This window comes from Xiphias gladius, chromosome 10 (genome assembly GCF_016859285.1).
Source record: "Xiphias gladius isolate SHS-SW01 ecotype Sanya breed wild chromosome 10, ASM1685928v1, whole genome shotgun sequence".
Taxonomy (NCBI): domain Eukaryota; kingdom Metazoa; phylum Chordata; class Actinopteri; order Istiophoriformes; family Xiphiidae; genus Xiphias; species Xiphias gladius.
The window spans coordinates 20881726-20899692 of record NC_053409.1 but is presented as its reverse complement, the minus strand read 5'-3'; the positions used below and the strand labels follow the sequence as shown (position 1 = coordinate 20899692).

The following is a 17967-nucleotide window of genomic DNA, read 5'->3' as shown; positions in this document are numbered from 1 at the left end:
AAATATTTTGATTATACACAATTGGTTCATTTGCATTTTTAAACCCAGCTCCCCATCACAAAAGTTAATAAAACACTGAAATAAAAAGCCTGTCTCACACACAAAGCTCTGATTACTTGAATTCTTAATTTAATACACACGTACAGTACAGTATACACATAAGATTTCCTTTACATCTCACAAACACAAAAGCAAACAGTTAAATACATAGATAACTTTTAGCACCAGCATAGAGGACTGATCCACTCAGCTTTCTCTAAAACTCTTATTCATAGTGATTTTCAAAATAAAACACCTTAGCTTGATCTCACTAGGCATGGCTTACATGTAATATCTTTACAGCAGCATTCACTTACAAAGGTTAATTGATTAAAAAAGGATGCATACTGTACACCAAAAGTGGTATACAAAAGCAATACTATATTATATACCCATTTACATGGCCATTTAGGTTTTTCTTAGTGTAACATTTACGTGTTCCACGTGTTTTGACAACTTCCGTATCAACACTGATGCTGGATAAAAACATAGAAACATATGAAATAAAAAATGTTCTAATGAGCATACATGAAGAGCCTATGGAGATAATTGGCATGTAACAATTTTGCATATTGAAACATAAATATATCACGTTCACGATGCTCTCATTTTTCTTTACATATATACTAACAAGAGAGCTACTGTCTTTCTATATTGTTATGTCTTGTTCAGGTTATACTGGGTTTTTTTTAATATTAAAATTATAATAAAAAAGAATGACAAATCCAATGGGAGCATTACTTTTTTGTTACACAGTAATGTGAAAAAATAGTATCAAAACGATTTTCTAAATCTCTCAATCAAAAAGCAATGTAGTATTTAATGCACCATTTTTCAGTACAGTTATAGATATGTGTTCTGCTTGATAAACACGAGTAAACAAGATCCTATAGTGAGATTTGACAAAGTGAAAGTAGTCTTAAGGTATATATATAAATCTGCATGCAGCCAACAGATGTGCTGCTCGTTACATTTACGTTAACGTGTGTGGTGGATGCATTCCACAGTCTGAAGGTTTTTATTTCAAAATCTGTGCCAAAAGTTGAGAAAGTAATTTAAAGATGGGAGAGAGAAAAAGAGAGAGGGGTTGAATTTGTGATCATCGCTACATGACATCATGAAAATCTTCAAAAAAATCTGTACTAAGGGGTTCCAACTGCGGCCCTCAAGTCTGTAGATCCCAGGTGTGGGAAACAGGATCCAACGGAACGAGAGTAGGGTCCCCACTTCTTTTAGGGTCCCCAGAAGTGAGGGACGTCACTTTGCTGTTATTACCCTTTTCGTTCCCCTTTATTTAACCAGATTTGAGAACATTCACTGAGCTTCTCTGCTCAACACTTTAAAGTGGCTATAATCAATGTTTTATTATAACAGTGTATCAAACTACAGACACTGGGACAATGTGAGAGCAGTTGCTCAAAGCTATGAACCCACAGAGAATTATCACCTGAATCTGCAGCTCCCCTCGGCTTCACAGAGCTTAATAGTGAGTTTCAGTTCATTGTTTCGCTGTCCGGCCCACGACTGTTTCGGTTCACTCTCACCTCTCTTAGCGTTTGTTTCTGGCCGCAGTAGGCATCTGTTTTCAGCAAAAAAACTTTAAAAACCCACTGGACACAACCTGCTCAGCACCAAAGATTAGACGGAAACAGTTAAAGACTAGCTGCTAGCAGCCAAGGCGCAAAATATATCCAAAAAGACCAAAAACAAAGCTAAACGAAAGCGACCACATCCGCCACGTGGTCAGAAACGCTCCAAAATGAATGATTATGTTGCTTCATCACTTCTGGATATGTAATTAAGTAAGTGTTTGCTAACAAGTACCCGATACAGGTGAAAAGGTGACGATATGACAGTTTTCATAACTTGCTTCCGCTGCCCCCAAGTGGCCAAAAAAGTAGTGTTAACGTATAAAACAAAACAAAAACAAAAACAGCCAAATCCGCTTTTTTTTATCGTGTTAACTGTGAACGAAATAATACAATATTAAAAAATACAGCCTGGTTGACGTCATATAAAATGCAGGTGATGTTGGAGAAGATAACATTCATGTTAGCCCTATTATGTCACCATTAATATCAGCAGTAAGTTGGATCCTACTCAAACCCTGCGCTACTCCTAATTTTTTCACACTTTCCTATTGTTAAAATGCAAATGTCAGTTACAAACGTCTTCATAAAAGACTTCCAAATCTGTCCAGTATTACTGAACATTTAATTCTTTGTGTGGCTTTCTTGAATTTTTTATTTCACCTGTAGCACATTTCTTTACATGGCATTGTTTCTTCCTCATTCGGAGCAAAAAGGAGTTAAATTAACCGTAAAGGTAGTTGCCTTTTTTACCTTTTTATGTTAGCGGCACAAAAGGAAGTGACCCCCGCTTCTGGGGACCCTAGAGAAAGTGACTCGCCTCATGCCTAGGGACCCAAGACCTGGTGTCCCCAGGCTTGACCCTACTCAAATGTACTCTTGGATTCAAGGGGGGAGATATACCGCGTAAGGTTTTCAGAACTTAGTCTGCTTTAGTTTGTCGATGTGGTAGCAAAGCTTCAAGGCCGGACCCAGCTTCAGTCCGAGGTACTTCATGATCATGTCGCTCTTTAGGAGTAACAAAGCGTTTCCGTCGATCTCCTGAGAGAAGCAGAAGGACAAGAAGTTGGTGTCAAATCAATGAGAAATAGGTGACCAGCCTGGCCAAGCAGTGTAACAAGTCAGCTTTTCGAGAACACAGCAGACTCACATGTTTTCTAAAGACGTCCGCATGGGGGCCAAGAGCCTGGGGGTCCGCATCCCTGATGAACCAGACAACATCTTCCACAGACCAGGTGGATGGGTCCTTATTGGGTGGAGCTTTGGACTCCTGGGATTCTGGAGACGCGTTATAACCTCCTGGAATAACAAAGGAAAGAAAGGAGCTTTACTTTGGTACCTCAGGGAGATAAACATGGACACAATCTTGTTTTTGGTTTTTTTTCCATGACTTCTCACCAGTCCTGTTGCTCTCTGGGAACGTGTTTGGGCTGGTGGACGACTGCCGGCACATGCTCATGGAGGCCGAGCCATTGGAGAACTGCTGTGAAGAACGGAACCCGTAGGAGGTCTTTGGTGAGTAGGACGAGCTTATGGAGCTGAAAGCAGAGTCGCCGGGGTCCACGGAGTAGCGTTTGCCGTCTGCCTGGTCTAAATGGTAGTCCTCGGCCATAGATGTTTCAGCTAAAGGCAAGGTTAGAGTCAAAATTAACTGAAAGAAACTTAGCGGAGCAGCCTCTACTTGAGTCAAAATGAACAAGTACCATCTGACTGGTAGGAGCCACCACTGTGCTGGGTAATGGGCTGATCACTGAAGAGGTTTTCACAGTGCAAGCTGCGACAGAGTTTCTTCAGAAAACGAAGCACATAGTCGATGCTGTTCACCACGGGGAGGCTCAGAAGGTGCTGCTTCCCATCAAATGTGGCTGGAAGAGCAAAACGGGGAGGGACCACTTGAAACAACAGCACAGTTTGGATACAATTTCTTACAGATTAGGTCATTAAACTTTTACTAATGGTGGCTTTTTTCTCAGTTCCACCTCGGGTAAAGTGGTAAGAAATTTATTGAAGGGTATTAAACAAACAGAAAACAACACCTGAAGGGGGTCTTTGTACAACACCTGATATTTTTTCTCCCCCGTAGCCTTGCGTGAGGAGAGTGAACACCGTTTTCTGCTGGAAGGCGCTGTCGATGCAGCCTTGGACGGCCTGCTGCAGCACCACGGAGGGCCTGTCGGGTCCAAAGTGATCAGGGAGCTGCTGGATCTTCTTCCTGTCCAGATTGGGGCCCGTGTTGGCCTGCTTGTTGATGTAGATACAGACTAGTACAGGAAAAATACAAGTGGAGATAGGGAAAGAAAAGGGGAAACAGTAGAATGAAGGAAGAAATTATACTTTAATTATCCTTGCACTGAATTATATGATCTTTTATTGTCTTTATTTGGTTCAGAGGGTTTTGTGTCCTACCTGTGAGCACCTGGGGCGTGGCAGAGTGGGGGATGGTGGCAGCATCCTGAGGAATGGAGCTCATATCAGGCTCAGGGGTGCTGCTGGGTGGAGAAATAGCCAGCGGCGTCATCACCATCCTGGGTTTGAGCTGCAGAAAGAGAAAATGTTTTTGCATTCCAGTGTTTATTTCAGGCATATAATTTATTTACGCATAATAGAGGAAGTAGGAAGGGGGATGGTAGAATAATTGGGATACGAAATCTGAGTAAAACTGTAGTTTTTACACTACAAAAAACATAGATATGTTTATTAATGATTTCCCCTTTAGACACAAAAATGTTTCCATAATATTTGACTATGGCAGAACAAAGCCTCATAGATGTTCGGTCTCTCTCTGTTACACTGGGATTTCACAAAATCTGAAAGGCATGGAGCCTGTGTGTCTGTGTCTCTCTGTGTACACATGCATTTTTAAACACATAGCATCCACACACCACATCTCAACACCCCCCCCCCCCCCCCCGAATCTGGCTGACCTTGAAGCCCGGCTTTCTCCCCCTCTTCTTTGGCACCTTGAGTGGAGGGAGTGATTCTGGGTAACGGTTAGGAAAATCCATCTTGGCCACATTGCGGAGTGGGGGTCTCCCTCTCTTCCTGCCCGGTATCTTCCCCGACTGGCTGGGGATGAAGGAGGGAGCCACTGCAGCTGATTGCATTTCACTGTTGTTGCCGTCTGATTTCTGTGCAGTTGCTGCAGGTACACTCATTTGGAGCTGGAGACAAAGGAAACAACCATTGAGCTCAGGCAATAGAAATGCACGACACCATGCACTTTACTGAACACATTAATCTACCTCCACAGCAGCTACATATTAGAGAGCAGCATTAGCATCCATTTAGAGCAGACACAGAGGAAGCAGAAGGGCTTTGCAAAGGCTCACAACGACAACATCCAAACACTAACAGACTGCAGGAGACTCAGCTGAACAATGCGGTTGAGAGGAGCAGAATTTAGCAGAGCACCATAATAATCGAACAACACAAAAGACAGCCATGCAAGAGCTGTGGAGGAAACAGCACCTCCATCCTGCAATGATAACACACCAATAAACCTGAGCGAGAGAGAGAGAGAGAGGGGGAGGGGGTGTCTGTTACCTGCTATCTTCTATTGTGAAAGACCAAGAGGCAAGCCCTTTAGTCTTAAATCCCAGGAGCCTAAAGGACTATAAAGCTAAATCCCTCACAATGCAGGGAAAGCCATCCTGCTCCTGCTGTATGAGGCTTTTTCCTCGTCCCCTTTTGGTTAACACACTGCTAAGGCTGCTGCTGCTGCTGCTGCTGCTGATGCTGCTGCTGCTGCTGCTGCTGCTGCTCGGCACACAGGCTGCAGACATCTCATTAGACTAATGCATTCAGCAGTGGCAGAGGGAGGGGGAAATTGACTTCACCATGGCTACCCAGCTATGAATTACCATTACGATGACAGCTTCCACCCCAATTTTTAAAAAAAAGAAGAAGAAGCAGCTATAGGAAAATGAACATGTGGCACGTCTCCCATGCAGCAGCAGCAGCAGCAGCAGCAGCAGAGCTAACCAGAATGAGGAAACTGCAATTCATGCCACTAAAAATCCTCTTGTTTTAAGCAGATTTTTCAAAGGATACAGTATGTAAACAAACAATAACCAGTCAGCAGGCACTCACCATCCGAAACAGATGTGGAGATGTGGAGTATCCCTCCGCTCCGTGCTGTTTTTCATATATCTCCCCTGCTTCCAATAGCAGAGCACGGATCTCAAAGCAAGGCGGATTCCACTGTAATACTGTATATATGTGTGTACAACAGAGACAGACAGACAGGGAGCGAGTGACAGTGTGAGTGTGTGTGTGTGTGTGTGTGTGTGTGCATTAAAGAGGGAGAGGGGGGGAGGGCCCCTCTGTTGTCATGGCAACAAGCCTGTAAGCCCTGTAACACCCTGACCGTTGTCTGCCATGTTTTGTCTGCAACTCCAGCTCAGTGCTGTGGAGGTATAATTAGACTGAGGACAGAGTTTCTCCTGTTAATCATAATGAGAATATTCCTCGGACAGTATGGAAATATTAATGTTATTATTTCCAGTGGTGTACTTAAGTGGTTTATACTCACATTCTTGTACCTTTTATTCTAATCTTTTGATAATCAAGAGATCACCTTAGTCATTTTGTAAGCAAAAATGCCAAACATCTGCTGGTTCCAGCGTCTCAAATGTGCGGAGTTGCTGCTTTTTCTTTCTCATATATTTGTGTTTTCCACTATTGATCATACAAAACAAAACATCTGGCACCTTGAGCTGTGGCAAATTATCACAGGCATTCTTTAACATGTTAATCAAAAAAATTATATGGATAAAAAGAATAATTAAAACAATAAAAATAATCGTTAGTCCCAATTAATCATAATTTTGCGCACTCACACTGCTTTGCAGTTTATAGACTAAACGATTAATCTAGAAAATTATTGTCAGATTAGTCGATAATGAGTACAGTCATTAAATGCAGCCCTAGGTATATCACTCACGCTGATGTTACCAGATATTACGGCTGTTGATAATATTTGAGCTGAAACAAAACATCAATCAGACATCTGACATTCGATGAAATTAATCAAGAAAATAATAGGCCGATTATATAGATAATGAAAATTATCATTAGTTGAATCCCTGAATAATATATAATTATAACCATGATAATTTGCTTATATTATTTATTTGTGGATATATTGCATATATGCTGTCAATATCTTACTTATCTTCATTAATGTGTTTAAGATGTAACTGGTTTTATTTTCATCACTGCCTTTTGTTTTTTTCCTCAAATTGACCAAAGTATCCCCCCCCCCCCTTTTACAACAATGGATTTAGACATGGACATTTTTCTCTGCATTTCCTATTTTTGCCACATGAAGCACAATAGGTCATTGTAGTGTTTCCATTTTATGTTTTTCAATATAAATTTTATATTTATTCATATTTTGCACTGTACTGTTATTTTTATTCTCCTTTTTAATCGGTTTTATTTCAGTTCATTTTGTACCATATATTTCATTTTACTACTTTTATTTATGTTTTATAGCACCTTATGCCTTTTTATGTCCTTTGTAAAGCACTTTGAAATGCTTTGCTGTTAACAGTTGCTGTTGAATACAATAACCTTACCTTGTTTTGTATTTACCCTCACAATTAAAACTAACTGTTATTATTACTTAACTGCTTATTATAAAACTATCATAACACTGTATGTGTTTGTGAATTTATTTTAATATTTCTTATTTATAAATATGTTGACTTAGAAAAAGAGAAATAATAATATCCAACATGCAGAGTCGAGAGAAATGTCGCCCCCTGCTGACCGACGGTTTTCTGTTTTTTTTTGTCTTTGCTAATAAAGTTACGTTGACGCAATTTGAAACCAAGATGGTGGTACGCGTACCGCTGTCTTTAACGATGTCACCCTCAGCTTTGCTGGGCTTTAAGTGTTTTCTTACGCAGCAGTATTCTTCCAAAGAGCTGCTAAAATCTTTGCCGGAGCTATGCAGACGAGGTGAGACGAGTTTTTGGTGAGTCGCTGTGACGGCTGAAGTGTTCAAAAGCGTTAGTCCGGTGGTGTAAACAGTGTAAAAGTCGACCTGGCTCTACTTTTAATTCCTCTCTGCGGTAGCTAGTTCACACTCTGCCTGTTTTTATCATAATTATTTGACCTGTCTCATAAACTCACCTTGCTATTTTCACCCGGGTTTATCCTGCTGTCAGACTAGTTGTCGCCTGCTGACCTTTGGTCTTCGTCCCCGAGAGCGACATCATCGTGCCTTTCCCGCGTCAATAAGCGTCTTTATTGAGAACATTTAAGGGGTAGGCAGACCAGCTGAAGTCTCCGCACTGTCTGCGTTATTACAATTTCTAAGGTTACTCCGTGAAAGCCCAGCAGGCGGTGGAGGAGAGCGGCATCGGCGCCGCCGCCGGCTTCAGAGGCCCTCTGGATCACTACGGCGGGATGATCAGAGACGGGACCCTGCGGGAGGATGAGCATCAGAAAGCAGTGCTGCAGAAACTGGAGGGGCTGCACAAAACACTCAGAGGATACAGCAACACACCGACATCCTTCTTCTCCAAGGTAGAGAGAAACGCCCCGTGATTACTGATGCTTTCGTGCCCTTATTCATAAAACCTGTCTTTAAATGCTGGGGAGGGGATTCTTCAAACGAAAAGAAGTAAATACCAACCCTGCTGCAAACAGACGTTAAAAAACGATCCTTTGTTCAAATGAAAAAATAAGAAAAAATGGCATCTACAACTAGGTCACTACTTAGTAACCCCTCCTTAGGAACATCTCACAGCCTGCAAATGCTTTTTGCAGCAGCTAAGAGTCTTTCTATTCTCGATTTTATGAACTTTCACCCACTCTTCCTGCAGATCACTTCATGTTCTTGGATATTTGTAGGCCATCTTGCACACACAGCATGTTTAAGATTTACAGACAGATTTCCATTGATGTTCAGGTCAGAGAACCGGGGGGGGGGGGTTCCCCACTAGACTACTCTCTGTAGAGTAGTTCGCGGTGGATTGTCCTGTTGTGGAAGCCAGCCCCTTTTCAGCTTCATTTTCTTGACTGTGGGATATTTGCACCCAGAATTTGCTGATATTTAGTGGAATCCATTCCTCCCTCTATCCGTGCAGTGTTTCCTTCGCCACGTGCTGCCACACAACCCCGAAGAATAATATTTCCACCCCCTTGCATAACAGCCGGCGAGGCCAAGTTTTTGCTTAAAACTGTACATGCCTTGAGTGTTTGATGAAAATTTTGTGTTTTAATTTTTTTTTTTGTAAAGCGGGTGAAGTAACAAGTGTCAACCAAGTGTCAGTGAGCCAAATACAAACAAATACCATACAAACAAATCCTGTTTTAACCTCAGGTCAGATCAACACAGTGGAGGATCACCATGCTCGGCCTTGTTTAACTGGTCCATTCAAACCAATAAAATGTCCCTTCAGAGGTAAACGGCTTCACGTTCAAATTAAGAAGTAGCATTTCAAAGTTGTGTCATAGAGGAATAACAAGCACAGACTTCTTGGCTATTGTTATTCTTTTAAAATATGCAGGCTTCTAATAATATTGTCTGCTGAGATTTTCTCATCGGTCCCATGTCTTTCACCCACCACCAGGCTGTGTTATGTGTAAATGCAGGCCTTGTGGTTTACTTGCAGACTGTTACTCTAGTCTTGTTACTCAGAGTCTTAGCATCTGTAGGTTTTGTTTAAATAACTTACTCACTCTCATACTGTACTGCGTTTGAATTTGGAAAAGAGGGTCTTGTGTGCCATGGTGATGGAACCACTTCAGTTTCAGGTTCTTAGACCTACTATGGTCTAAGATATTTAAGTGTGTTTTATACTATAGAGTTTTTTTTTTTATGTAGTTTGAGACGATTTTAAATTACAGAAATCTGCTTTCTAAATTTTCATGGTCTCTCCTTATATCTTTAAGTTTTTCACAAAACCCAAACCTCCAAAAGGCTACTACATCTACGGTGACGTTGGTAAGGAATACAGCGTTGTAAATCTAAATCTAAATCTAATTTCTCTAATTTCTGATAACAATGTATTTTACTTCTTAATTTTTCCTGACTTGTATGGTCTTCCTTGTCTCAGGCACAGGAAAAACTATGGTCATGGACATGTTCTATTCATATGTGGAGACTGAAAAGAAAAAGAGGGTTCATTTCCATGGCTTTATGTTGGACGTCCATAAAAGTGAGTACACTTCATATACTGAGGCAGCACAGTGTCACAGGTTTTTGCAGAACTTTTCACAGTGAAGTTTGTTCATCTTTTTTATTTATTTTTTTGCTCCTAACAGCCACTAGGGGGCAGATAAGCCAGCTTTGAATAATTGAATGAAGGCATGAATGAACCATTTATCTTCCAAAAAGTGGAATTTGTGCTCCAAGCTGCAAGGACTGTTTAGTGCACTGGAAAGTAAAACATCAAAGATGCACATCCTTGTATTTTGCACAAAAGAGATTAAAAAATAAAATGAAATAAAAAGACACCTGGGAGGTATTCCAGAAAGTGGGTGTAGTGGAAAGACTGAGTTTGTTAACCCTGAGTTGAGGGAAACTCAGTTTTCAGTTCACTTCAACCCTGAGTCAGTTACTGTGGTAACTTTAATTCTATCAAGCTAACCTGGTCTCGCTGGCAGGACTTTTTTCGACAACAAGCCCTGAGTTTCTCACTGTCTCCTCCTGCTGAGTCTGGAGGAGGTGAGACAGACTTTACTCTTTTACGATCAATCAGCCACCAGTGTAAGGACAGAGACAGCGATCTCTGTCCTTACATTCATATGTTCCACGTGATGGATTCGTCCTCAAGTCAGATTAAAATCCATACACTGTCCAGTTCCTTTGCACTGAAACATTTACCGTACATTAATAACTGTTAATTTAAAAAAAAAAAAATCTGTGAAGCTTTAGACACAAATACACTGATCAGTGAATAGTCATTGCTCACATTGTGACTGGTTGCACTGAATGAACATCCCTATCATAGTTATGTCATATTGGATGTCAATATTTCTGACTCAGGATGATTGCACTTGGGCTGAAAAGACTTCAAGACATTAAAACAGGACTAAAATGTAGTTTAATAGTGAGTTTTTGAGCATAGGCTGCATATAGTCTTAACTTGTTTTAACAGCATTTCAGTTACTATGTTTCAATTTACAACGTGTGGGGAAAAATCACATAATATATAATAAATTTAAAATGCTTTGAACACCACAAAAATTTACACTCAGCTTTTACCTGGATGCTTTTTCAACTGAAAATCATCAAAATCATTAGTCTGTTACTGGGTCAGACTATAGGCTACAATCATAGGTTTGTAAATAAACTTCTGTCTTATCTGTTTGATTTTACAGCTGAATAAATATATTTATAATTTGAATCTAAAAAAATCAGTAGGATTCCACTTTTATCATCCATTAAGGAAATTCAAGTTTGCTAAACAATGACTGAGTGGATTACACTGAATAAAATGTAAATAGTGTTAATTTATTGGCTCTTTTCTCCAACTCAGGCTCTTTCCCTGCTGCTGCTCTTTGATTTATTTATTTATTTATTTATTTATTTTAAAGATAAATGTGCATCGCCACACATTAATATTTCTAGCTCCGCTGGATTCAAACGGAGGCCCTTGCTCTTTTTTGTACACGTTGCCATGGTGAATTGTAGAGTTGATTAAACTTAACTCTGATCAGAAGTATTCAAATAAAAAAATCTCACATCTCAGAGTTAGTCAACTCAAGAGTTCAGCGTTAAGTTCAGTGTTTGTCAAACCTGCTTTCTGGATTTTCCTCGCTCGTAGTTAACACCTTCATTGTCAGTTAACTGGATGTAAGCATTTGTTTTTTTTGTTTTTTTTATTTTGTTTTGTTTTTATCCTTGTTAGTCACTTCCTCACTAACACTTTCTTTTTTTTTTTCCTGTGGGCGATTCAAGCCATTTGTCTGTGTGGCACAATTGCCACCACGTCAGACTCTACACTGTCTCTTGTCCTACTCATTAAGCCAACCCATTAAATGACCTGTCAGTGGTTACAGACAACCCAGTATTGTGGTCCTTGAAGCCAAGTGTACCAAATGATCAAAATCCTTTTACAGTAGTGCTGTAATTTCTTTTTATTGCATATTAATGTACAGTACAAAGGTCTTGTTTCGATACAGCTGTGGAAATAAGCGTTTCACTACATGCTAAATTCAAAGTCAAATGCAGTACAGTGGTTTCTGAACTGAGCTTATGTTTCCTGTTTAGTCACCACGCTACAGTTTTTACATTTAAGGCAATGCATAGTCGATTTGTTATGTATGCATACTGGTGACAAACCACTTCAAACTAATGAAATTCCATTCTGTCTCTCCCAAGTCTTTAAGTGGTGTTCTTTGATAAAGTTAAAAATAACTCTAATCAGAAATACGTAGCAAGTGTACTTTTATTGTATTGAAAATATAGACATTCATTTCACCACTTTTACTTATAGTGAATTCTTAAACCCCAAACAAGAGAGTTGAGATGGTGCATTTACTGAATGTGGAGGTTTGTGGTTTCCAGTCCTTTTGACATTCAGCCCATTTGATTTTTGTTTTCAGGGATCCATCGGCTAAAACAGAGCATGCCAAAAAGGAAAGCGGGGAAAATGGCCAAATCCTATGACCCCATTGCCCCAGTTGCTGAGGAGATCAGCGAAGAGGCTTGTCTTCTATGCTTTGATGAGTTTCAGGTAATGATCTCTCAGTGTTTCTCTATACCACAGTGCCTGTGTTTGAGTCTTTTTTTGTAACAGTTACTTTTTAACGGAGTCTGGCAGTCTCTGTACATTTTTGGTGGCTGCAACACTGAACCTCAGCAGCGCTGTACCCAAAGTTACTTTATTTCTAAAATACATTTCAGGTCACGGATATCGCTGATGCCATGATTCTCAAGCAGCTTTTTGAGAATCTGTTTCTGAACGGAGTTGTTGTCGTGGCCACTTCTAATCGTCCTCCTGAGGGTAAGAAGCAAGTGTCATAATACATGTATATCTGCATCATATAACATATGGAAAAACTTGTTTGCCTTTGTTCTACATAAATTAACACAGTGCGTCAAAGTAATCTAAAGTCTATTTCCATGACTCCACAGATGACATTGCATGTTAAGACAAGACATTGTAAAATATCTGTGTATCATTTTCATCAAATTAAATGTTTTAACACTTTTTTAAAGCCATTGTCCTTTTACAGATTTAACAAACAATATAAAGCAAATGTAAATAAATTCTTGTTTGTTATTTTCCCTCAGACTTGTACAAAAACGGGCTGCAGAGAGTCAACTTTGTTCCTTTTATTGCCGTGTTGCAGGTAAGAACGTAGTGCTCTTTTTCCACTAAGAATCAGGGATAGCAGTCGCTATTTGTGTCAAGCACAGTGAAATCTCTTCTTTTATATTTTTAAAGCTCCCTTTGTTAATCATTTGTCTTTTGCATGCAGAAATATTGCCAAACCCTTCGTCTGGATTCTGGGATAGATTACCGCAAAAGGAACAGACCCTCTGCTGGAAGACTCTACTTTCTGTGAGAAGCTCTCTTTGTAAAACAATCACTAAAAGCCAGCGTTTGACCCGTTGTATAAATGCACCATTTGTTTGTATTTAATGTTTCCCTGTTACATTTACTGTAGCTCCAGTGAGCCTGATGTAGAAGCAGCACTAGACAAGTTTTTTGATGAGCTGGCTTTTAAGCAGAATGACAGTAAGTGGACTTTCAAAAGATGTTTGACTTAATTCTACAGCTGATATGTAATTTATTTTATCTGTATTACCACAGAAATGGCATTTTTTCTTCGTATTATTTGGTGCACTTACCATATTATATTTTCCCCCGACAGTAACAAGACCAAGAGTTCTGAATGTTCACAACAGAAAAGTCCGTCTGAACAAAGCTTGTGGGACCATTGCAGACTGTACATTTGAGGAGCTGTGTGATAGAGTAAGTCAATCAGCACTTTTTTTTTTTTCTTTTTTTCTTTAATACAAATTATGCTATGGATATTATGGCAATACAATAACTCTTGTGCATCAGTATCGACTTCCTATCTTGCGTTATTTGGTCTTTTAGTGTATACGTATTTTTAAAATGTGGTGCTTTGTCACACTGTTTTGCTTGGTTTTGCATTCTTTATCGCAGAAATTAGGTTTTTGCTAACGCTTCTGTCAGTGGGCAGTGGCCGCCGTTTGTCAGCATGTTATTGATGCGTTGAATGAAAAACAAATCAGATCAATCACAAAACCTTTTGATGAAGAAGCATGAGCAGTCTGTTTTACCCGGAATTTCAGTTTGCCAGCCGCAATGCCCTTACAAAGTCATTATAAACTCTGACGTTGTCTTATTTATGGTGTTTATAAAGCTTGCTTACAGATCTTCCCCTGCAATTCAGCCTCAGGCTATGTGGTGTCTTTTGAAACAATGGGTACTTAAAGTTCAACAGGTTTGAACAGTTCTTGGTACTGTTAAGTGTTTCAATGACTAATGACTCTTTAGGGGCTGAATCAATCCAGAGAAATAAAAAAAAAAAGAAAAAAAGAAAAAGTCATAAAGTGTCAGGTTTCTAGGAAAAAGACATTTTAAAACAAAATGAGGTTTGATTTAAAAACTCATGGAAACGTAAAGTGTGCACCAACTTAAACCAGAAGTTATGTGAGATCAGAAATCCTGCTTTTTTAAAACTTAATAAATACCAGCCATAATATTTTGATGTCCAGTGTTTGAATGTAAATGTTTCAGCCTTTAGGGGCCAGTGACTACCTGGAGATATCCAGGCTGTTTGACACCGTTTTTATTCGACACATTCCTCTGCTCACGCTGAACAAGAAAACTCAAGCCAGGCGGCTCATAACGCTTGTGGATGCCCTCTACGACCACAAGGTACACTGCACCTATGTGCTTGCACGTTCGAAAAACAAAAAAAACCGTTGGACTTTTGTAGGGGAATTTGACCGTTAGTCATCTCTTATTTCAGGTGCGGGTGGTGATTCTTGCAGACCACCCTCTGGAGGATATTTTTGTACACAACGGGGATCACGGTCATGACGAGAGCCACATTCTGATGGATGATCTGGGGCTGAAAAGAGTAAGAACTCTGTGTCTCTTTTTTTTTTTTTTTTTTACAGCCAAACCAGTTTTTCGTGTTGGGTGTGTACTACTCAGCTGGCTGAGTCAGTGACTAGAGCTTCAAACGCACAGCAGAAAGTAAATCAGCCCCCTTTGTGTATGCACTATAAAAATGACCTTAACCAGTACTAAGTTAATACCTCTGCCAAGAACATTCAGTACTAAGACCAATTTAGTACTTAAGTGACAGAGAAATATCAGTAATTTTTAAAACTGCATCTGGATTTTGGTTTGCACACGGTGACCATGAGATTCGTGGGTCAGATTATCTAGAGTGAGTGCATTAGTTCTTTTTGGGATATCCTGCTTAATAACTAATAAACAGACAAACAATAATAAAAATTAACTTGCATGCGGTGCCATTTTATTAATACTAGTGCACCAACTGCCTTAGTCTGATTTGTGTCACGATAATGCTACTTCATTTTTAGAAGCAAATTATGTATCTGGGAAAACCGCATTGTTTAAATCCTTTCACACCAAGGGCAAATTGATTTCCTGTTTTCGATTTTAAAAAGAAAAAAAAAAATCAGTTTCTGAGGTTGACGTCACCAATTTATAGCATCTCATGACTTATTTGAAACATTGACACACGTTTCCCCAGTTTAGGATTTTTTTAATAAAAAAATATAAAAAAATGAAGTTAAAATTGAATGTTGAGGGACCATGAACCCGAACGTCCCCCCTTCAAGTCCACCCCAGGGACCTTTTGTTGCATCTCTGTCTCCCTTGTTTCCTGTTGTCTCTCTACTTTGACCATCTACTAGAGACATTTAATGCTCCAAAAATGATTTAAAAAAAAAAAAATAATGAAAGGCGGTTTCTTCTGGGATCGGAACATAAAATCGACTAAAGGTCAGAGAAAAACATAAAAGCATCAAAAAGCAAAACATTTAAAAATGTAAATGTTCATCAAAACCTGTGTGCAATAAAAGGAAGGTCAGTGTAAACATGGAAAGACTAAAGATTTAAGATTATCTGAGATCCCTTTAGTAAAGACTAAAGATTTTAAAATGTAAACACTAAAGATAAAGATTAAAGATTGATTTGATGACTGCAACACGGAGTAATTCTTCTGTTGAATTGTCTTTTCTTTTTTTTCTTTTTTTTAACTAATGTAAAGCCATTTGTTTGATGCCTTTTATTTAAAGCAGTGCACATTACCATAGGGACTTAGCATCCCGAATTTCCCTAAACTTTTTTAATTTTCAATTTAATACCCTGTGTTTTAACAGGAAGAAGCCAGCAGTCTGTCCATATTCAGCGGAGAAGAGGAAACGTTTGCCTTCCAAAGGACAGTGTCTCGTCTCACGGAGATGCAGACGGAAGAATATTGGTTGGAAGGGGACAGAAGCACGAAATCGCAGGTTTAACGTTTGGGAACAGTCGACCATGTTGCACAACGTCCATACTTCATACACTGTACTCCTCTTTGCCAGAAACAGTCCAGGCTCAGCACTAGTCCTACTCATCTAGCACAAACCCTATGGGACTGCTCAGCAGTATGTGTGCAAATTTTGTACAGAGAATATTTATTGATATCTTAAGGCCTTTTATCACTTTATTGTGACATTGCACTTTAAGGAGAATTTTTAAGATGGACTTTAGGGTGTCATATTTCTTTTATCTCAGTATCATACAATGGTCCAACTGTATTAGCTTTTACAAATCTGTGGGAAAAAGCTGGACCATTTTTGGAATTGGATTTCCAACGGACTTTTATGAAGATTTAAGTGATATGTTAATGTACCTCTTTTGAGATACATAGTGTTTTCGAAAATGTAATGCATCTCAACGAGTTGTGTATGATTCCAGCGCAAGTCTAAATACAGTGGCAGGAGATTGGTCTGGCTCTTTGAAACCGACTGTTTTTATTACTGATGATTTGTGTGGATGGTGCTTGTGAAATTTCACAGATGTACTGAACAATAAGGTTTGGCTCCGTTCATCAGTATTTTCATCTGCAGGATTAAAAGTAAACAAAACCCTGATCACACGAAATGTTCTGGTTTACATATTACTGCTATGTTTATATGCAGCTGTCTTCATTAATAGAACTAATAAGGGTTTGGGTATGGGTGTTTGGTTGATGTTTAACAGGTTGACTATTTATTTGAATCTTTTTTTTTCTTTTTTCTTTTTTTTTTCTTTGTTTTTAATTTAAAACAATCAGTATTCGCTTTACAGACACAAAGACACGGGTGAGAAGCTTAACTCCTGTACAAGCAAAAGTGTTGTATGTACAGACAGACAGTTGGTGGTAATTTATTTAGTGGCATCCCATGTTATTTTTTTTTAGTTTAAGTGTACACTTCCCTCTATGGGACTTAAGGATATCTATTGAAAAAAATTAAAGACCTTTAATTTGAAGTGTATTTAAGCCTAAAAAGAAATTTCCTGTGCTCACTTACCTTTGACCTTTTTTGGGGGGCTGCCGTCATTCATAAATGACGGCGTCCCATTTCCAAATCTAAAAAAACAATTCATTAATGAACACGAGCATAATTGTCTTTCTGCCTAAACAAAAATGATAAAGATAGAAGTCTGTGAATTGTTAATTTTGTGTTTTTACAATGATAATTCATGCAGCGAAACACAGGCTGAATCTACTCACTGGATGGATGTCAGAAATTTCCCCCGCTGATATGCATCCATCTGTCACTCGTGAACCTCAACCGGGTAGCACTTTTTTGGTGTGAAGCACAGGTTTACGTCACATTTCCTGCACCTCAGTAGTGTTTGGCCAGCGCAGTTGTCATTTTTACACCGGCCTTGCTTTTCAGTGTAGTATGGCCAGTGCATCCTTCCCGATCTCTTGATGTGGGATTGACACTCTCCTCCTTTTTTGCTGCTTTGGGAGAGATTCTTCGTGGCTTGGCTGCCCATGTTTGACTTTGCCTGTGTCTTCTGGGCAGGGAACATCTGCAGTGGCTGCCTTGAATTCTCTAAGGCTGAGTTCCCCTTTGTGTGATATACCACATCTCATTATCTCTGCGGTAAAGTAGCCATGGATTTACACAAATCATGTCCATAACATACAATTTAAATAAATAAATATTAAAAGTATATATTTTTTGAAAATTAATATATATATATATATATTATTTTTATATATATATATATTTATATATATATATATTTATATATATATATATATATATATATATATATATATTTTAAATATATTTATTTTTATACATATTTTATACATAGAGAGA

At 39.0% G+C, this 17967-nt stretch overlaps 2 protein-coding genes across 5 annotated transcripts; one reads left to right on the top strand and one right to left on the bottom strand.

Moving 5' to 3' along the window:
- Positions 1-144: 144 nt before the first annotated feature.
- Positions 145-8017, bottom strand: LOC120795688 (sex comb on midleg-like protein 4). 2 transcript variants are annotated; one of them, XM_040137786.1, is made up of 9 exons: positions 7767-8017; positions 5718-5836; positions 4553-4789; positions 4035-4164; positions 3689-3889; positions 3332-3493; positions 3027-3251; positions 2779-2927; positions 145-2669 (listed from the first exon to the last, which is right to left on the bottom strand). In XM_040137786.1, the coding sequence occupies exons 2-9, from the start codon at positions 5718-5720 to the stop codon at positions 2544-2546; spliced, it is 1233 nt and encodes a 410-aa protein (XP_039993720.1). In that variant the 5' UTR covers positions 5721-5836; positions 7767-8017; the 3' UTR covers positions 145-2543. The 2 variants fall into 2 exon arrangements, with proteins under 2 accessions (XP_039993720.1, XP_039993721.1); XM_040137787.1 differs by lacking the exon at positions 5718-5836.
- Positions 7455-16594, top strand: afg1la (AFG1 like ATPase a). 3 transcript variants are annotated; one of them, XM_040137784.1, is made up of 13 exons: positions 7455-7592; positions 7954-8162; positions 9534-9585; positions 9698-9799; positions 12192-12322; positions 12493-12592; positions 12883-12941; positions 13071-13153; positions 13260-13330; positions 13467-13567; positions 14450-14503; positions 14598-14708; positions 15985-16594. In XM_040137784.1, the coding sequence occupies exons 1-13, from the start codon at positions 7466-7468 to the stop codon at positions 16120-16122; spliced, it is 1338 nt and encodes a 445-aa protein (XP_039993718.1). In that variant the 5' UTR covers positions 7455-7465; the 3' UTR covers positions 16123-16594. The 3 variants fall into 3 exon arrangements, with proteins under 3 accessions (XP_039993718.1, XP_039993717.1, XP_039993719.1); XM_040137783.1 differs by having other exon boundaries at positions 14363-14503; XM_040137785.1 differs by having other exon boundaries at positions 7476-7608; positions 14363-14503.
- Positions 16595-17967: the final 1373 nt, after the last annotated feature.

Coding starts and splice junctions, on each gene's coding strand:
- LOC120795688 (XM_040137786.1), bottom strand. Junction 4,165..4,552: donor GGAGAAAGCCGGGCTTCAAG/GTCAGCCAGATT, acceptor CTCTTTCTGCAG/CTCAAACCCAGGATGGTGAT. Junction 3,252..3,331: donor TGGCTCCTACCAGTCAGATG/GTACTTGTTCAT, acceptor CCTTGCCTTTAG/CTGAAACATCTATGGCCGAG.
- afg1la (XM_040137783.1), top strand. CDS start 7,466: ATGGTGGTACGCGTACCGCTGTCTTTAACGATGTCACCCTCAGCTTTG. Junction 7,593..7,953: donor GCCGGAGCTATGCAGACGAG/GTGAGACGAGTT, acceptor ACAATTTCTAAG/GTTACTCCGTGAAAGCCCAG. Junction 14,709..15,984: donor ATGATCTGGGGCTGAAAAGA/GTAAGAACTCTG, acceptor GTGTTTTAACAG/GAAGAAGCCAGCAGTCTGTC.